General features: G+C 35.2%; 2 protein-coding genes across 3 annotated transcripts in view; one reads left to right on the top strand and one right to left on the bottom strand.

The window, feature by feature from the left end:
• LOC125677887 (uncharacterized) overlaps nucleotides 1-19,948 on the bottom strand; it is a 534,764-nt gene that overhangs the window by 44,958 nt on the left and 469,858 nt on the right. The gene's annotated exons all lie outside the window — the stretch shown is intronic.
• The window catches only part of LOC125676855 (uncharacterized), an 87,671-nt gene that overhangs the window by 32,220 nt on the left and 35,503 nt on the right, over nucleotides 1-19,948 (top strand). For both annotated transcript variants that reach the window (XM_056160458.1, XM_056160459.1), the window contains exon 5: nucleotides 7,035-7,199. In XM_056160458.1, coding sequence (XP_056016433.1) covers nucleotides 7,035-7,199 — 165 coding nt within the window. The remainder of the gene's footprint in view (nucleotides 1-7,034; nucleotides 7,200-19,948) is intronic.

The following is a 19,948-nucleotide window of genomic DNA, read 5'->3' as shown; positions in this document are numbered from 1 at the left end:
TTTTTAATACTGACATTTAACTAGAAGTTTGGATGGGATGGGGGGTTGCAGACTAATAAAAGCCGTGAATGAGAGGTGAATATAACGAGCAGTGATCAATCTCATTCAATCCAATTCAATATTTACATTTATTTAAACAATTTTTTTTATTTAAATAATTCTTTTTTCACCGAACTGCAATTATTTCATCAAAACATTTAACTAACAAGAGGCCCATGTCATTCTAATGCTTTGCACATAAACACTACATTTTATATCAACTTTGGCCCTGCTCTGGGGGTTAGAACCTCTATCCCGGAGATCATGAAATATGGTAAGCGGTAAATGTAGTACGGCCGGAAGCCGAAAGTCCCAGATAACGATTTTTGCATGATTGCTCTCTTAATAGTGTATATAAGGACATCAAATTTATTGTGATAACTGTTTGTGACCTATTAAACAAGAATCATATACCTTTTTCTGGGAATTCCATAAAGAAGTTACTGAACCAGAGTTTTCAGATACTAAATCTAGTACGTTTTGTGAATGCCGAAACCTGAACACGGTCGCTGATCATGCGATCTACCGAAAGTCTGCGTTTTAGTATTAAACATAGACAATATTGAATCAGACTGAGTTCTAAATATCTAAGGTAACCTACATAAATCGCACTTGCATATATGGTGCATTTATATGCGCAGTTTATTGTCACCCTACATATCATTTGTAATTATACATGTGTAGTGCACGTACTCTTTTGCAATATTTCAATCCACTTTGATATGCACTATAAATAGTGTGTTTCTTTTTAAACTTTAGTTGTCGAAGCATATTAATTATTGAATTAACTGAATTATTTTATAATTCAATCATTATTTTGATGCAGTGTAGGTTACTAATGCATACGAAGTGTGAGTTAAAGTAGTCATACATGTAATTATTATGTAATTTATATGTAATTTATTGAAGAGAAGCGACAAACTTTAACATTATCATTTCATCATCAAGACGATTAAAGACTGTGTTATCACAATTCCTTTTTATTTTTTAATCAAAAAGATAAAATATTGTAAAAGCACACTACTTGGGTTACATTATTAGTATAGTTTCTTTACTTTCGGGGTTATTCAAAATAACATGACTCTTTGGTGAATGGAGAATGGGGAACCTTCGCGTGGCCAGAGCTCCTCTGGTCAACGGAATCTATGATTAATTTTATAATCATTACTAATTACCGACAGACATCCCCAACTATCGTTTTATATGTACACGTACGCTGTTTAGGTACGAATTTACTAAACTAAGGGGACTTACTTGTTCCGATTAAAACAATATCACGGTCACAAAATACAGCAGATTTTATTATTCTGTGTTGTGGAAATATCATAGAAACATAAAATGTAGTCTTAATCAATATTTTTGCATGAATTGGATTACTTAGAACCCAGTATTTACAAAGGGGTTGTGGAAACTTCGACCGTGTTTGCGTTCCGACATTTATAAAACGTACTAGATTTACCGCTTTTTGGCAGGTTAACACTCTGGTTTACTACTTTGGTAGAAGAATTCTCAGAATTATATATATATATTTTTATGTAACTAGGTTACAAAGAGTAACCTATGCAAATTGTGTGTTATTACATGCAGCATTAAAAGAGAAATATCGAAAAAATCGCTATCCGGGACTTTCGGCATTCGGGTTTCGGCCGTACTACATTTACCGCTTACCATGAAATATACAGTTTGGGTAGAGGCCTTCCTGCTTTAGAGGTCTATGCATTTAGATTTTCTTACAGATGTGAATCTGCAGAGAGAAAGAATTTTGAAAATTAGTCAATTTTTGGTTGTTTTTGCTCCACTCTTAAAGCCTCCTTAGGACTTAGGAGTCCTGGAATTTGTAATATACCTCCCAGCCCGAAATTTATAATATATCGCCAAATATTCTTCATAGCAAATTTAAAATAATGGAAAAAGGTAGTTATCAAGAAAACGTTAAAAGGGTTCTACTGTTAACGCTGATTGACGCTAACTAATTCCAGTAAGTCACCCCAGTGACTCAGGTGACCTTCAAATATTTATGGGGATATATGATCACAAAGAGAAGAGCACGATTATGGAAATGAACAGGAATTCCTATTCACTGCGTACCGAACATGGCTAGCTACGTCAACAAACGAAATAATTTGAAGCTGTGAGTGTTCGGCTCATATGAGGATTTAATGAATGTATGGAGGTGTGTTTGGACACAAGTATAGTGGGGAAGAATGTTAGAGATTTTTTAAATTTTGTTTTGAAAAGGCAATGCAAGAATACAGCGATTTACGGAGTCAACCGTGCGCAAAATTTGCTCAGCCATTAATCGAAGATTTTATAACGGGTGGATCTGTAGCTCCCTGGTCTAACCCGTATTTTACCAGCTTCAACTGTATATTCTAAAGAAGTGAATTGATTTATTCTGTTCAATTAATTACGAAAAATCAAAACTTTGTATTAGCACACAAAGGTGTAACACAAAACATACATGTGCATGCCTTCCACCAAATGAAAGAATCAGTTTAAAAATTCAACAGATGTTTAACTTTATTTGAAAGATAAGTCATAAAGTCTCATGGAATCCCTTAATTTCCTTTTATTAGAGGTCCCCTCTAACAATATGAAATACTCGTCGTTATACAGGAATTATCTTTTCCAATGTAGTTAACCACTCACATACCCCACAAGCTTCACACTGATTACTTGTATTTGTACATTTGAAATAAAAAATGACGGTATACATTCTTTAAGATTTGAAATACACACGACATTCCATGTCAATTTCAATACTCGCGCCTTAAGGTACTAACCTCATGACACGAGCGTATAATTGATGTGAAATTGTAATTGACAGGTCCGAAATCTTCCACACTAGTCTGAATTTCGCTGCTGCCATACGCGAGAAACGACTCCGTGACCTGGACCGGTAAATGTCCTAGTAAACATAAACAAGAGAAATCGACAGAACGATGATGTATATTTTTGTTATTGTAAAAACCTGTGGCTTGCAATGTGGCATGCAAATAGTTAAAAACATTAATCTATGCAAACGACAAATTACGCAGAACATACGTAGGTTAAGACTTTTAGGTATTTTAAGTGAGTGGTTAGTTGTTTTTTTTTTATCTGTGTCAGAGTTAGACCCCTTTCTATATCTATGGTATCGCAGAGTTCGGACCGAAAACGGGCTTAGCCCCTGTGGGTGTGACTGGTCGACAGGGGATGCTTATTCCTCCTAGGCACCTGATCCCACCTCTGGTTTGTCCAGGGGTCCGTGTTTGCCCAATTACCTATTTTGTATTGCTTATGGGATCTATGAGATCGATCACTGTTCGTTATCTTCACGTTTCATAGAATTCATTTAAAGTTCAGATCATGGCCCCTGACGCTAAGGTGGAGCAACAATAGGGGATCGAAGTTTTACATGCAGATATAAAACTTACACGGTACCAATTTTGATGCACCAGATGCGCATTTCGACAAATAATGTCTCTTTAGTGATGCTCAAGCCCAAATTTTGGAAATTCGAAATGACTAAAAACTTGTAAGAGCTAAAAGGAAAAGGATATAATTATAGGAAAATCTTCTCATCCAGAATTTCTGGGCCATATTCAATCAAACTAGATACAAATTGTCCTTAGGTGAAGGCAATTCAAGCTTGTTCAAATGAAGGGCCATGTCTTCCTCAAAGGGGAGATAATTACAAATATTAAAAAATATGGTGGAGTCATTTAAAAATCTTCTAAAGAACCAGACATGCTTAAATTACATTAAAGCTTTCAAACATAGTACACATTTTTAAAAAACAAAACAAACCATGATCCCGAATGGTAGGTTGGGGGCACATTATGGAATCAAAGTTTTACATGTAATTTTATAAGGGAAATCTTTAGAATTCTTCCGAAGAACCACCTGGCTATAAGAGAGCAGATTTGAGAGAGTATATTCAAAGTTGTTCAGATCAAGGCCCCCCGAGGGTTGAGTGGGGCCACATTAGGGGATCAAAATTTTACATGCTGATACATGGAATAACTTCTTCTCCAGAACTACTCGACCAATTTCAATCAAACTTAAGCTTGATACAAATCATCCTTAGGTGAAGGGAATTCAAGTTTGGTTAAATGAAGAGCCATGCCCTCTTCGAAAGGGAGATAATCACAAAAAAAATGCAAAAAATAAAGTGGAGTCATTTAAAAATCTTTTCAAGAACCACTGGCCCAGAAAAGCTTAATTTTACAAACAAAACTTCCTGACAAAGTCGATAATTAAGCATATAAAAACATTATCCCTGGGATTAGGGTGGGTCCACAATAGGGGATCAAAATTTTATATGTGAAAGACAAACTAAATGGCACAAAGCCTACTTAGATGAAATGTGTTAATATTAAAGGCCATACCCGTCTACAAGGGCGTGTGATATTTAATGAATTTGTAGTCAAGTTTTATTATTAAGTTTATTAATTTATGAATTTTTAATCGTTACCTTTGAAACGTTTTTTCTGAACCAAACTGCATGCATAATGACAGTTTGCCAAAGCTTGTTTATTGATAGAATTTGCTGCTCAGGTGAGCGATGTGGTCCATGGGCGTCTTGTTATTTTCTTACAAAACAGAATTTATTAGAACAATTTTACCTGAGAAGAAATCAATTCTGCTGTGTCCTTAATTTCGATAGTTAGATATATCGATGACGTATTATCTATTAACAATAATAATTTTCATTCATATGTCGAATCGATATATCCCTATGAACTCAAAATAAAAGATACCACATAGTGTGCCACTTCTATGGAATCCGGATAGAGCCACGTAGTTCACTATCGCACCATCGCACCATCGAGGTTTGGGTCGATGGTGCGATGCCGCGATAATACGATGGCACGATGACGATGACGCGATGGTACGATAGCGCGATGACGATGGTAAGATGGCGCAATAATGCGATAACGATTGTGCGATAGTGCGATGGAGCAATACTACGATGACGCTATGGTACGATGGCGATGATGCGATAACGCGATACCGATGGCGCGATGGCACAATAACGGTATCGCGTTATCGCATCATCGCCATCGTACCATCGCGTTATCGCATAATCGCTCCATCGCACTATCGCGCCATTGTTATCACATTATCGTGCCACCTTACCATCGTCATCGCGCTATCGCACCATCGCGTCATCGTTATCGCACCATCGCGCCATCGTCATCGCATTATCGCGGCATTGCACCATCGACCCAAACCTCGATGGTGCGATGGTGCGATAGTGAACTACGTGGCCCTATCCGGATTCCATACACTTCTGCTTCATACATAGATTTCAACTTTTCCATTGTCAACTTCCCATATTTATGTAGCAATCTTCCATTATCACTTACATGCGGTGTTTGTATATCTCTCAACTTATTCGATACGCAAGAGCTTGTTCTGCGTATGGTCAGGTTTTGAAATCGAGAGAGGCTAATGACAATCAAGGTGATGGTGCATGGGTTTCAACAGTCTCGTTTAAATTCAGTATTTCGAAAATTTTATGGTCGTTATAAAGAACTAATTTGCCAATGCAATCTATCATTGGGTCAACTGCTGTCTGACATGTTTCATACCGATTGTTAGGCCGTCCTTGGTACACTGATTTTGACTACGGATAAATCCGTTTACATGAACAAGATATAGGGTTCACTGCGGGTGTGACCGGTCGACAGGGGATACTTACTCCTCCTACAGGCCTGCTCCCACATCTGGTATAACCAGGGGTCCGTGTTTATCCAACTCTCTATTTTGAATTTCATATAGGAGTTATGAGATTGATCACTGTTTATTATCTTCGCCTTTCATAGAATCAAAATTTCTTGTGATGATGAGGTAAAACAATTGGGTATTAATATTGATTTTAAGCTAAGCTTTCTTTCAACATACATATCACCAATATATGCAAAACGACAACAATGCAATTAAATATTCTTAAAACGATTGGCAAACTTCTAAGCAAATTAGGCTTAACAATATACCATTATTAATTAGATCCAATTTTAGTTATTGTCCATTGCCAAGGCACTTTTGCGCTGAACTGAGCAAAGCAACCGCGAATAGCTCTGGAAACTTTTAAAATCATTCACAAAATTAGCCCAGTTTTTCTAAAAGATTTAGTAGTTAATCTTGTGTTTTAGTAGAGGATAGCAACTAATATTTGTTTTTGATTTAAATCAAACAGCCGTGCGAGAAAAAAATCTTATAAATGAATTACTACAAATTGAGCAAATTCATCTTACAGATACTGCTTGTTATGGGGAAATGAAGCACTATCATACAATTCGAATAGATACTTTTTCCTGTACACAAAACTTAGATATTCTTTGAGGTTTAAATATTATTTATAATTTTCAAAATATAGTCTTCTATTTGCTGTACTGGAATACATCTGATATCTTTGAGAGGTAGAATGGGGCTGAAATGAAAGCAGTTATATGGATAAAAAGTTTAGCTTGTAAAAAAGCTTAGGGAGTCGTTATTGGCATTTCCTTAATGACAAAGAGAGCTTTTTTTAACTGAAGTTTACCTACATGTACATATATGCTTTGAAATCATATGAAGATTATATAATTGTTTGATATCATCATCATATTATAAACGGGGAAGGAATATCAATCTCCATCAACTTGGATATCTAATTAAAATCTTAACCACTGGTATTGCTACCTTTCCATGCTTTGTACGTTTGGCAAAAATTATACCTGTCATTATGATTTGTTGACGATAGTGGTTGTACACTATATTGCATAAAGGGGCATGTACCCGCTTTGAATTGAAAAATTACAAATTATTCCACATCTTTAATTTATCCAATGCTTAACTAAGGTAGTTCTAATAGTCAGAAAAAAAATTAATGACAGTTGTTGAGTTACAATTCCTCGTTATGTAAACAAGGCTTGTGGTATATTTTTGTACATACGCTTGACAAGATTATATCTTGGATACAATTATCAATTCATACAAACTACTAGCTAGTATCTTATTCAATACAGATATTCTTCCCCCTAACTGTGTGTCGGTAAAGAACATTAGGAACGTTGTACGAGATTGGTGTCATCAGGAGAAACTAGACCCTATACGTTTGGCTGACAAAATACCCAATGAGAGAGTTAAAAGCTTTTATTCTGCGAGTACAATACTTCCATCCCCAGAGAAAGGTAAATAGCATCTTCATATAGATTTATATTTCTTTCTTTTCCCAATATGTTCATTTGAAAACATTCTTTGACCTTTAGTTAATTATTTACTTTATTGCTGCAACCATTTTACAACGTTTAATATTGACTTGCATGTAACGGCAAACAGATTATTCATATTCAAGTTATATGGCGTGCATGGAAGATGTTTAAAATGAAAATCTCTTGCTGTGGCCTTCAACTCGACATTGATATGTATCTATTAACAATACATATTTTCATTCATATGTCGATTCGATATATCACTGAGAACTCGAAATAAAAGATACCCCAGAGTCCTCCACATCTGCTTCGTGCTTAGATATTTTATCAAAAATAGATATTAACGGCAAACTAACAACTCAACTTACTGACAAATGGGATGATTTCAGCTTCTCTATTGTCAACTTCCCATTATTTATGCAACAATATTCCATTATCACCTGCATATGGTTTTTATATCTCTCAACTGATTTGATACGCAAGGGCTTGTTCTGCATATGGTCAGTTTTGAAATCGAGGCTGGCTACTGACAAACAAGATGGTGCAAGGGTTTCAATAGTCTCGTTTAAAGTCAATATTTCACAAATCATGTGCTCGTTATAACGATATAGTTTCCAAATAGACTGTTTTTTACAAAGTGATTCTGACTACGGATTACTCCGTTTACCTGATCAAGGTATATTGCTCACAGCGCGTGTGGCCGGTCAACAGGGGATACTTACTCCTCCTAGATGCCTGATCCCACCTCCGGTATATCCAGGGGTCCGTATTTGCCAAACTCTCAATTTTGTATTCTTTATAGTAATGAGATTGATCACTGTTCGATATCTTCACATTGTCCTTACTCATATAATCTTAGTACCAAGTTGGGTTGAAATATGTCTCATTATTCCAGAGAAGATATTGACCTATCAACATTTATAATAAATGCACAACAGATAACAAATGATTTATAATCAGAATTAACCTATCTGATACTATAGCTTGGATGAGTTAACTGTGTACCTATTTACAAACTTGCTTGGTATATCTAAAATGATTATTGATTCATTTTAAAAAAATTTTTTTTTTTCAATTTCTTTGTCTAATTGGTTTTCATAACAGCAAAACGTTTACTTTCTAGCTTTTTTATGTGAATTTTTATTGTCGTTTTCAGACACACAACACATTTAATAACCGTACTCGGTACTGTTGAATCATATAGCAGTGGAACATATTTCAGAATAAATATTTATTTGTAATATTTTTTCACACTAATGAACCACTTCCTGCAGATAAAACTTCCCTCCCCAACACAGTGATTTATGGAACTGTCTGGTACATTCCTCACTGTACTGTATGCAAACAGCGAATCAAAAAGTGTTTCAAATACGTGTATACCATATGCTCCATTATGATGTTGAAACACTATAAAAAGAAAAATGCACAAATTGTCACCCCCACTCCCAATACATATGCCTGCTATAAAATTTACACAAGTGCAATACCGCGTTGCTATTTATTTACATCTTTCACGCGAACCAAAACTCTACCCTTGGGATCATGAAATTTACAATTTGGTAAAGGGGTTCCTGCTCCTTTTAAATAGCTCTTTTTGTCTTCATTTTGGCATCAATAGCGTTAAAGAAGATGCTATTGAAACGTTTTACACATAATAACTAGCTACCAAATTTGGTCCCACTCTGCAGTCAGAACCACTATCCTGAAGATCATGAAATTTACAAATTTAGTAAAGGTCTTCCTTTTCTACATGACTATGCAATTGATTTTTTCTAACAGATATGATGTTCACAACTAATAACTATCTAACTGATATGTTCTAGTTTATTGATGAATGAAACATTGATTAATCTATAGTTTGATATTTGTTAAGCAAGGAAGTGAAGAAGGGACAAAGAACTGAACAAAAACAACAGAAAGGAAAATACACATATTACTCACATATACCAAAACGCAAGTGCTACAAATATTCATGTCAAAACACAACGTCATGATAATTAAGGAATATGAAACATTTTACACCTTTTTCCGGAAATTATTTAGATGTACACACGTATGCATCTTTATGACTTATACTACAGTGTTTAGTGAATAATTACCAGTAGCAATTAAAATATGAAAGTAGACTTAATATTTTTGTAATTATTAATGATGTTGATTTCAATTCAAAATCAGGTTACCAAAATATGAATCCAAGCAAAAAGGAGATGGTCAAAATACTTGTTAAAAAGTGAATTCTGGTTTTGAACAAAAGTGGAAAGAACTCATTTGTTAACATGAAAGTTGTACTGTTCATGTTACAATCGAAAGAGAATATACCAACAACATCCAAAAGCATTATCCTGTAAAATTCAACAAAATACTTAAGATGGCATGGACACGATTTGAGCAGAAAATTTTACAATTTTATTCTTCCATATTTTTTTTTTTTTACAAAACTTAACTAAAGCATTTCTAATGGTCAACCAAAATTTTGAGTATCTGTTGTTGAGTTGCAATGTAAAACTTATACGGTACCAATTTTGATGCACCAGATGCGCAATTCGACAAATAATGTCTCTTCAATGTAAGATAGAGTACTCACAATTCCTTGTTATGTTAACAAGACTCGTGTCATATGTGTGTTTACATATAGATTGCGTAATAGAAAATAGCATGTTTAAAACAAAATGAGATGTCCCAAACACTACAAAATATTTGAATGTGTTCAGAATTAATTTGTTTATTGAAAAAACCTCTGCTTTAAAACAAACTTTTACTTATATACTTACCCTATATAAACAAAAACATAACACAAGCCTTGTTTACATAACAAATAATTGTGAGCCCTGTATCTCCCATTTACCTCGACAATTGACATTCACAATTTTGCTGACCATTAGAAATACATTAGTTAAGCATTCTGAAGATTAAAACTGTAAAAATAAAATTTGAAAATGTTCAGCTCAAATCGTGTCCATGCCCCCTTTTAAGTTCATATGGTACACAGAAACACAGCTATCACATACATGCATCATACTTTAATCTTCTACAAGTTTCATAAACACATGCATGGAAACACATAATTATACAAAAATGCAATTATAACTTCAAAATTGACATAATAAAAGAGACTGACGTATATGTACATGGATTTACTAATATGCACTACAGTGATTGTTTGTGATATGCAATTTCGAAAAAGGAAAAGAACACTCATCAACATGTGCGTGTTACATTTTTCACATTTTCTTAAAATAAACCTTTAATATTTTTTCAAATAATGATTTCCAAGAATATCTTGTACATATTTTAATTTGTCATATTTTCTATATATCTTAGATTTATTACAAATTCTGATAAAATTCAAATATTTTTTCTCAAAATATGTTTCTACTTTGAATCTCACATTTATTGCATTACGTAGGTTCTGATATTTCAAGACATTCTTTGAAATATTTTAAGATTCTCCTCAACATACTGTGTTTAACATTCAGATTCTTCGGTAAATCTCAAATTTGTCTTTTTGTTATTTTAACAGGTTCCCATATTTTCTCAATACACATAATTTGTCATAAAAATACTAACATTTTAATAAACACTTCAAACATTTCAGTCAAGCAATATACGTATGTTATATGTTTTTCTTCATTTCTTAAATATTTTGTATTATTTCTCAAACATGTCAACAGTTAATTCACTATGACAAAATGAACACAACCTGATACTTTCCTCTTTTTGTGGTATCTCGGTTCACCAGAGCGTAACATGACACCTGGATTTTTCCATTTGTGCTTTTTTGAATTGATGCACAAATAACAGAGCTTCGAGAAAAATTGGATTTTAATCTGATTTATGCTCACGTCCTAGACACCCTTGCGTCCTAAATCAATGCTCTGCGTCTAGGACGCATATTCTTGCTTAAGTGATAACCCCGTATTTCCCCAATATTTATCTGTAGGGTATTGCTTGTGAAAATCAATACATTTTGACCATCACGTAATAATAAACATATCCGAGCGAGGAGCAACGATATGTAATCATAGGGAAATCTACAGCCAGTTTCTAACGTGGGAAACAGATGCATTATTGCCTGACTTCCCCGTGACTTGAAAGAAACTTGCTTTACCTCTACCACCTCTTTAGCTTTCATGCCATGAATGATCTCATCCAGATAGGGGACAATCAGTTCAAATCTTCACATTGTGTATTTGTGTAACATTATAAGAAATTGAATATTTAATTCTATATAAGAAAAGAACGGTGTATAAATAAGAAACACTTTCATTTAAGACGCAGACTGTTTTCCTATTTTCAAGTTTTTTATACGCATGTGTCACAAAACTCCCGTATTGAATGAATGAGATTGTCCAATCTTTGACCACACGGCCTCTCATCTGGTACGTAATTCTCATGGAATGGTTCATTATTTACGATGTACATACGATTGTTTAATCATCTTTGCAAGTTATCAGCACAGGAAACGGAATTTTTAGTTGTATACAAGAATAATTATGCATAAATAGAATGAACTTTCATTTTAGGAATGAACTGTTTTCCTCCTTAAACAAATTTTACATGCATCATGAAACACCTTTGTTAAATGAATGATATCCCCCAGATCTCCATCTGATATTCTGACGTCAGACAATATTTATAGATTGTTTACCACGTAGTTGTCAGATGATTTACAATGTACTTGCAATTGTTTGATAATTTTTCCTCGTTATAAACACTAATAAGAATGCAATATATTTCTTTTTCATGCAAGGTATCAAGAACCCGAACTTGTGGTGTTAGTTTTCATTTTTCATATTGTTCGCACGGTATCGAATGACCTTAGTAATGCCGTGACGTCAGGTAATAATTCTTCGGTAGAGGACTCTGATCGGGCGACTTCCGTTATCTGGATTGCCCCTAATGCATGCGATTCTTCTGAATATTTATACAACAGTATTCGTGAATGAAGAGTTTCATTCTACGTTTAAAACCTATCTTTAACCGCCGCGGTGTCCTAGGTATAGAGCGTTCGCCTCGCATGCGGAAGGCCGGGGTTCGAATCCCGGCCTCGACATACAGTTACATCGCCAAACGCTCGGTATCAGGTGTGAATGTCACAGGTCGGACATAACCTTAAAAACGGATGCCCCGTGTAACAGTGGGTGTGCCTCGCTAAAGAACCCTCACTGCTCAATGGCCGTATGGGCCGAGCAAAGGCCTAAATTTGAAGCCTTTCACCGGTCTTGGTGACGTCTTCATATAAATGAAAAATTCTCGAGAGAGATGTTAAACAAGATACAATCAATCAAAACAATCTTTGGTCATTATGCATTTTGATAAATTTAAAATGGTTTACCATTCCTTGCACCGTGCAAATGAAGGAAGACTTGGTAATGATTGCAGTTATACACTATACAACCAATATACATGTGTGGCAACGCAAAATGTAATAACCAGGCACGCATCGTCGATTTTGAAAGAGTAGGCGATTAGAGTCCTCAACTATGTGAGTGCCTCAATTTATTTGTCCAATCTTCATTTTCTTAAAATTTATGAGGGACTTATACTATTATTTCAGAACTTTCACGCTTGCATTCTTCTCATATATATATATATATATATATTCAATATATCCCAATGAACTAGAAATAAAAGACACCACATCTGCTTCGTACTTAGGTATTTTATTGAACATAGTGTACATGTAGTGAGCAATAGAATAAATATCAATGCACTCCTACTCAACCCAGTCATTCCAAATGATTCTAAGGATGTGGGGTTGAGTAAACATCACGAGAAAATAGACAAGAGTAATTGAATCATATTGATGGATCGATTACATCTGAATTGTTTTCGGTAAAAGATACATCTGCCTAATGAGGTAGATATGCGTCTCAGATTCAATTGAGCCAGATCCCAATACGGGACTTTCGAGATACGGATCCACTCTGACTTTTATCGCGCGTTGAACGTAATTTGTAGGGCATGTCACTTCCGGATTACAATAACAAGTAAATAAGCAAGATACAATGTACCTGGGAAGAGACCACCTACCTTCCCAAAGTAAACTGGGAAACTGTTTCACTTACCGCGCGAGCAGGATTCGAACCCGCGCCGACTAGAGGTGAGAGGCTGTGTGATTTTGAGCGCGATGATTTAACCACTCGGCCACGGAGACCCTCCAGCTGAAGATGGTGCAGATCACGGATTATCTACCCAAGTAGTGATCTCATTGGTTGAGATATTTATTTTGTTCACAATCCCGGTCTAAAATGCTTTGAGATGATCGCAAAATCTCCCTTACAAAAACTGGAGGTAATCGCAGCAGCCAGACCCATAGGAACGAAGCAACTGTCACCAGCCAAGGAAGGAACTAACAACTAACTCATCTACACGTATGGAGAAATAGGCCACTGATCATAATTTTGCCCACAGAAAGCCAAGAAAATCAAAGATAGAGATCCCTTCTACAAGTGTAGATAGCTCAGCTATTGGATCAGCGACTAATCGCAGCTATAATTGGCGAAGTACCCAGCACAAAGCTTCCCCCGTAATGAGAGGGTTTGATGCTTCGGAGACATGGAATCCGTTTTTTCCTTACCATCATTACGCCTTAGCGCTCCCTACCGCTGCCGAGCTTGCTACACATCCAAAAGTGCACCCCTTGACTCGCCCATCCACAGGCAGTATACTACATACTTTACATGTTGGTTATGTAATTCATTCATTTCACAATTCAGTTTGCCCAATTCCGCAGTCAAATTGACCGGATTTCTCTTCCTGTACATTTTTGTTTTCATAGAAGACCATGAACTTAAACAGTATACTTATTCAAACAATAAGATCAATGAAATACTCTTTATGTAAACATGAAATTTGCTGTTTTAACTTAAAGGACATATCGCATGTTTCCAAAGTACATCAAACTTATATGGAATATGTCTTTTTATGCATTTAGTAATTAATTCTCCAATATATTGTGATAATAGGGTCGGAAAGTCTCGTTTGCCCTCACTTTCGATTTACTACCTCTGGACAGCAGTTGAAGTTGCTACTTTATTTTGCCTTCGGTTGCAATCCCATGGCAGGGTAAAAATAAACATGCAACCTGTATAGATTGCCTACTGATGCAATAAGAGGAAGAAGTGGATTTGTCGTGTAACACGTGCACTTGATTGACACATGTGACCTAGATTGTTCTGGAGTCCGATGGTTACTTCTTAAGTAAAATGATGACATAACCGTATTTCCTGAATATTCTAGAGGCTTCATTTTTATTATAAATACACTGTGAATTCTTATGATGTTAAGCTCTGGTTAAAGAAGCACTTTACGAATTTAGATTATGTTACTGGAATTAGGATTTAGGATTGCTTAGGAATTCCACTGGAATATTAACAGCTGATTTGTAATGCTTTTTGGGGGGGGGGGGGGGGGGGGTTATAGATTCAGCTTGTTACGGATTTAGTTCACCTGCCATATGTTTGTAATTTGTTATTGTTATGATTTGCTTTCAATAATTATAAATAAATCTTATCAATTATTTAATTAACTTTGTTATAACATTTTGCTGCGCTATCAAGGATATTCTGACCCATAACAGAATAATAGTAGTAATATTTAAATGAAAGGTGAAGATAACGAACAGTGATCAATCTCATAACTCCTAAATTCAATACAAATTAGATAGTCGGGCTAACACGGACCCCTGGACACACCATAGGTGGGATCAGGTGTCTAGGAGGAGTAAGTATCCCCTCATAATCAATTGAGAACGGAGAAACAATGAGTTTGAACCACATTAATCTAAATATATAATTTACCGATAATGTCAGGTAATAAACAGTTAAATAGGATGGTTTTCTGTGAGTTACAAATATCAATATGTCCCCCACTTGTGCATAAATGAGACAATCTGATTGTAGGTTGGGTGGGGGTCGGGCGTAAACCACTTATTTAGGTGAATTATACATATATCTGTGTGTACCATTAATTGTCTATCTTCCTGATTAAAAGTTAATCAACTAGTAATTAAAAACATAGTTATGTGATACCGAAACGAGAGCACACATTGATAGGCAGTGCATGTTTTCTAGAGTTTTTCAGTTTCTTTGCTTTATTCATGATATTGCTTATGTTGTTCTGTAATCCTTACAGAAAATGTTACGCACCAAAATAAAATAAAAGATCTGCAAAGAGAATCAGGATCATTGAAATAATACGTCAAGACCAAGACAATATACTTATGTAGCAATATTCCATTATCGCCTGCATAGGGTGTTTATATCTCTCAACTGATTCGATACACAAGAGCTTGTTCCACGTATGATCAGGTTTTAAATCGAGGCAGGCTACTGACAAACAAGTTAATGGTGCAGGGGTTTCAACAGTCTCGTTTAAAGTCAGCATTTCGCAAATTCTATGGTCGTTATAACCATCTAGTTTGCCATTATAACCTATCATTAGGTCAAATGCTGTTTGACGTGTTCATAAGGCCCGTCCGATATGTATGTACCTATCATTTCTTTTTTTCTTGAGCACGTGCACTTGTACATTGCTGATTTCATATTGCTGTATGGAATATACATGTATTGCAAAGCCTCATGAATGAAATAATATTTGATAGTAAAAACAAACCTCGCAAATGTAATATTTGTAAATGGAAAGCTCGTTTAATCGGATGCAGTTTTCCATAGACTACTGAGTTATTGTTTACATTATATGAAAATGAAAATAATTTGAAAACGTAGAGTTAGGTCTGGTATAGCAGATGAAAATTTGTGAACGACTCAACTTGTTGTTTGAAGATTTATATAACTAATAATGTTGGGAAGGTAGGAAGGATATGATGTAATGGTTAGCGGGGTGGAAGCAATTATTATAGGAACTGCGTTATGGTACCTTAGGTGTTCGAATATGGTACATAATTTTATGGGTTTTATTGTGGGCGGGTATCATATACATGTGATTTCTTGCTGCATTTTCATAGTAATCACAATTTTTATTAACAACAAATGTATGCATTACATGAATATGAACATGTAACCCAAATCACTTGCACAAATTATCTGACTAGTATACCATGCAAGGTGCATGTAACAGGCATGTAGAACGTGAGATATGACAATATTTATTTCCCGTTATTTGCATATATTGAATATATGCAAATACAGATATATTGTGTGAATGCTGTCTCCAATTTTGTTAGTAGTACATGTAGGCTAGTGAATGGGGGAAAATGTTTGTTCAAACTCTCGCACCCCTGCCCTTGATCAAAGAAATCGAGGGTTCGTAAACATTTTTTTTTATTTTGACTCCACCCCCAGAGCTTTTTTAATTTACTAGTCACGAATATTAGTCATTTGTGAAGTCTCTTTTCTCCGGCTGCCTTCCATCCCCTTGCCCCATTAAAAAAATGCAAGATGTCTATCAAGTCCCTGAATTTACACAATGCATGTGAAAGCACCATGCATGTGGTAAATCATTGAAGACAATACTGTTTACAATGCCTTGGTTACTCAAATAACATTTCACTGTTCGCGTTTTCAGCTTTAATGTCTCTTCAGACAGTTATAAAATGAACTGCAATTGCTAATTAACGTCAACATATCACGACGTAAGTCATTGTCCTTTGTGACGTCATAATAAGTTACAACGGTAACGATATAATGCACACAATATTAGACAACACACAATCAATTATAGAGTTCGGTAAACTGTAGTTTCAATTTCAAATACTTATTTTTTATTAAGTTTTGGGTTAAACAATTTTATAGAATAGTCCATCCTTGTAACTCTGGAAAAATCGCGGTCATTATACATTTTATAAAATGGAAATATGGTGCAATTTCCATGACCACAATTTGCAAAATGTTCGGAACATGGTGAATTTCTGATACCTGGATTGCGAATTTGCTGTTTATGGACGCGCACACAGGCGTTCAGTGTGCTGGTTTCCATCGTAAGTTTATGATTTTCCATGTATTTCATAGAGTTTAAAAGATCTTCGTACAACGTTTGTTTGATAACATCATTAGGTTTATTTGAAACATCCTGGGATGCATGTGTCATCTGCGTATATAGAAACATCTGGGTACTTTAGACATTAAGGATAGCCATTAACAAATTCAATGAAGAACATTGGACCCACTGAGGCACTGCTATTGTAACATCTTTTTCATAAGATGAAACACATTTCCATCTAATACATAGCAACCGTCCACTAAGATAGGACTGAAACCATTTAAAAGAATTTTGACAAATACCATTTGATAAAAACCTGTGTAACAATACATGGTGATTTACAGTGTCCAAGTCTTTACCCGGTTCTAAGATCAATAAAAAGAACACCTGTTCATTTACTTCTGTCTATGTTACTTAACCTTTGATCAATAATGTTATGAAGTTGCATTTCACATGAATGCTATGGTCTGTAGCCGGATTGATGTTCAGAAAAAATATTGTTTTATCCAAATACTTGTAAATAGAATTCAAACATGCCTTTCAACAATATTGCTGACAATTACTAAAATAGACATCATGGTCGATAATTTTATCAATTGTCACCAGATTTAAAAGGAGGGGCAATTTTGACTTTTTTCGATTTGGATGCTACCTCACCACTTTAACAAATATGTTAAAATTTCGATAATCATATCTGGGCATGTTTTAACAACTTTACAGAAAGAGCATCTAACCCGGTAGACATCGAATGTGACATAGCTCTTATTTTATTTTGGCAAAATCAACAGAAATACATGTATATGGAATGCTAAAAGACCTCTCTAGGCATTAACTGTTCAATTTCAGGTAGTGAATTATCAAATGTCTTTGTAACTCTGTGTCCAATGCTGCAAAAGAAGTAATTGAAAAGATTCTCCATGTCTCTAGTATATGTAACATATTCACCGTTCATTTCTAAGTATGTTGGGGAAGCGGATGCCGATTTCGTATGTAAAATTCATTTAATTTCTTCCACATATTTTGTACTGGCTTGATTAATTTATTTTCAACAAATTCGCGTTTGGTGTCGTTGATTTTTGTCACTACCCTGTATCTCGCGGTCTTATATAATATTGAATCGGATTTAACACGTAACTTCATTGTCCAGTGGCGTGATATATCCCTCTGTCGCATTTCGTGAAGAATTTCATCTTTGATCAATTTCTCTGATCTATGAGTCACTGCAGAAAAGTCTTTTTATTTCTTCGGTATATGCTTGTCGACAACTGTCATGGACATAAAGTGGAAAGAAGACTATATACTATCAATGTCGGGTAATGATTTCAGTGAGTTAGAATCAAAAACATTAAGATTGTTATCAAAATAGTTTTCAAATAAGGTTAAGCTGGTCTTTAACTGATGTCAATATTCATGGCTTTCTTGTAGATACAGCGTACCTTCCGAGTCACTCTCTGAAAATCAGAAAATAAAAATATATATTTAAAAGGACTGACATCCATTATAATCTTTCACTCAAATACCAATACAGGATAGGGCTCACGACGGGTGTAACCGGTCGACAGCGGATGCTTACTCCTCCTAGGCACCTGCTCCCACCTCTTGTGTGTCCAGGACTCAGTGTTTGCTCAACTCTCTACTCTTTATTGCTTATAAGAGTTATGAGATTGATCACTGTTCGTTATCTTCTCCTTTTACATTAAACAATGTCCCATAGCATAATGAATTTGTTTACTTATACCTCTGCCTGGGAGCATTTGTTTACAAAACCTTATAATGATATATGGTAAGTTACATATATATATAGTCCGATGTTAAAGGTGGATACATCTTCCTCATCGTGCTTAGCTTTATCGCAGTTTCATTGGGTCTGTGTCCAACTGCTTTTTGGGAAAGTGCAAGGTCAAAGCTACTGGTGTTTTGTTGGTTTCATTGTTATTGTTTGTTTTGGTTTTTCTACGTTGCCAAAAATGACCAACCTATTTGTATTTTTTTCTTACACAGCTAGAATATGAAGAACTCCGTCCCCATCCTTTCTTTTGGCAGCTAGTACACCTATAAGGGACACCACACACTTTAACGCAATGTTATCTACAAGCCGTTAACATGATAATTGCCTTATTGTCAAATAAATCTAATCCGTTAATGAAATCGCTATCAGTTGTTTTCAAACCCTCTCGTAAGAGATCACATATAACATCAGACATAATAGCCCTTAAAATATTGAAAGTAAATAAACATATCGCTAGACTTACATTTTGTCGCTTTCAAACTAATAAAAACTACGCTAAATATTTTGCTAAAAAATACTAAAAGGTTTAGTAACATACGATATGTCCTTTAACAAAAGTTTGTCTAAACCATCATTCATTAAAAGAAATCAACTTTCCTTCCAATAACAGAATCTGAGGGCTCTCGGAGTTTTCAACATACATGAGTTTCATTTTATCAATATAAAACAATCAAATTGTTTGTGTGACACAGAGCTCGTGGGCCTCTTCTTGTTACATGTACAATGAATTTCGTTCACATGAAATATGCGTCGGGAACAAGAACTTTTGTACACATTTGTTCTATGTTAAAAAGAAATTGAAAGGCGAAGATAACGAACAGTGATCAATCTCATAACTCCTATAAGCAATACAAATAGATAGTTGGGCAAACACGGACCTCTGGACACACCAGGGGTGGGATCAGGTGCCTAGGAGGAGTAAGCATACCCTGTCGACCGGTCACACCCGCCGTGAGCCCTATATCCTTATTAGGTAAACGAAGATATCCGTAGTCAA

This window comes from Ostrea edulis, chromosome 3 (assembly GCF_947568905.1).
Source record: "Ostrea edulis chromosome 3, xbOstEdul1.1, whole genome shotgun sequence".
Lineage (NCBI taxonomy): Eukaryota > Metazoa > Mollusca > Bivalvia > Ostreida > Ostreidae > Ostrea > Ostrea edulis.
This window is presented reverse-complemented; position numbering and strand designations above follow the sequence as displayed.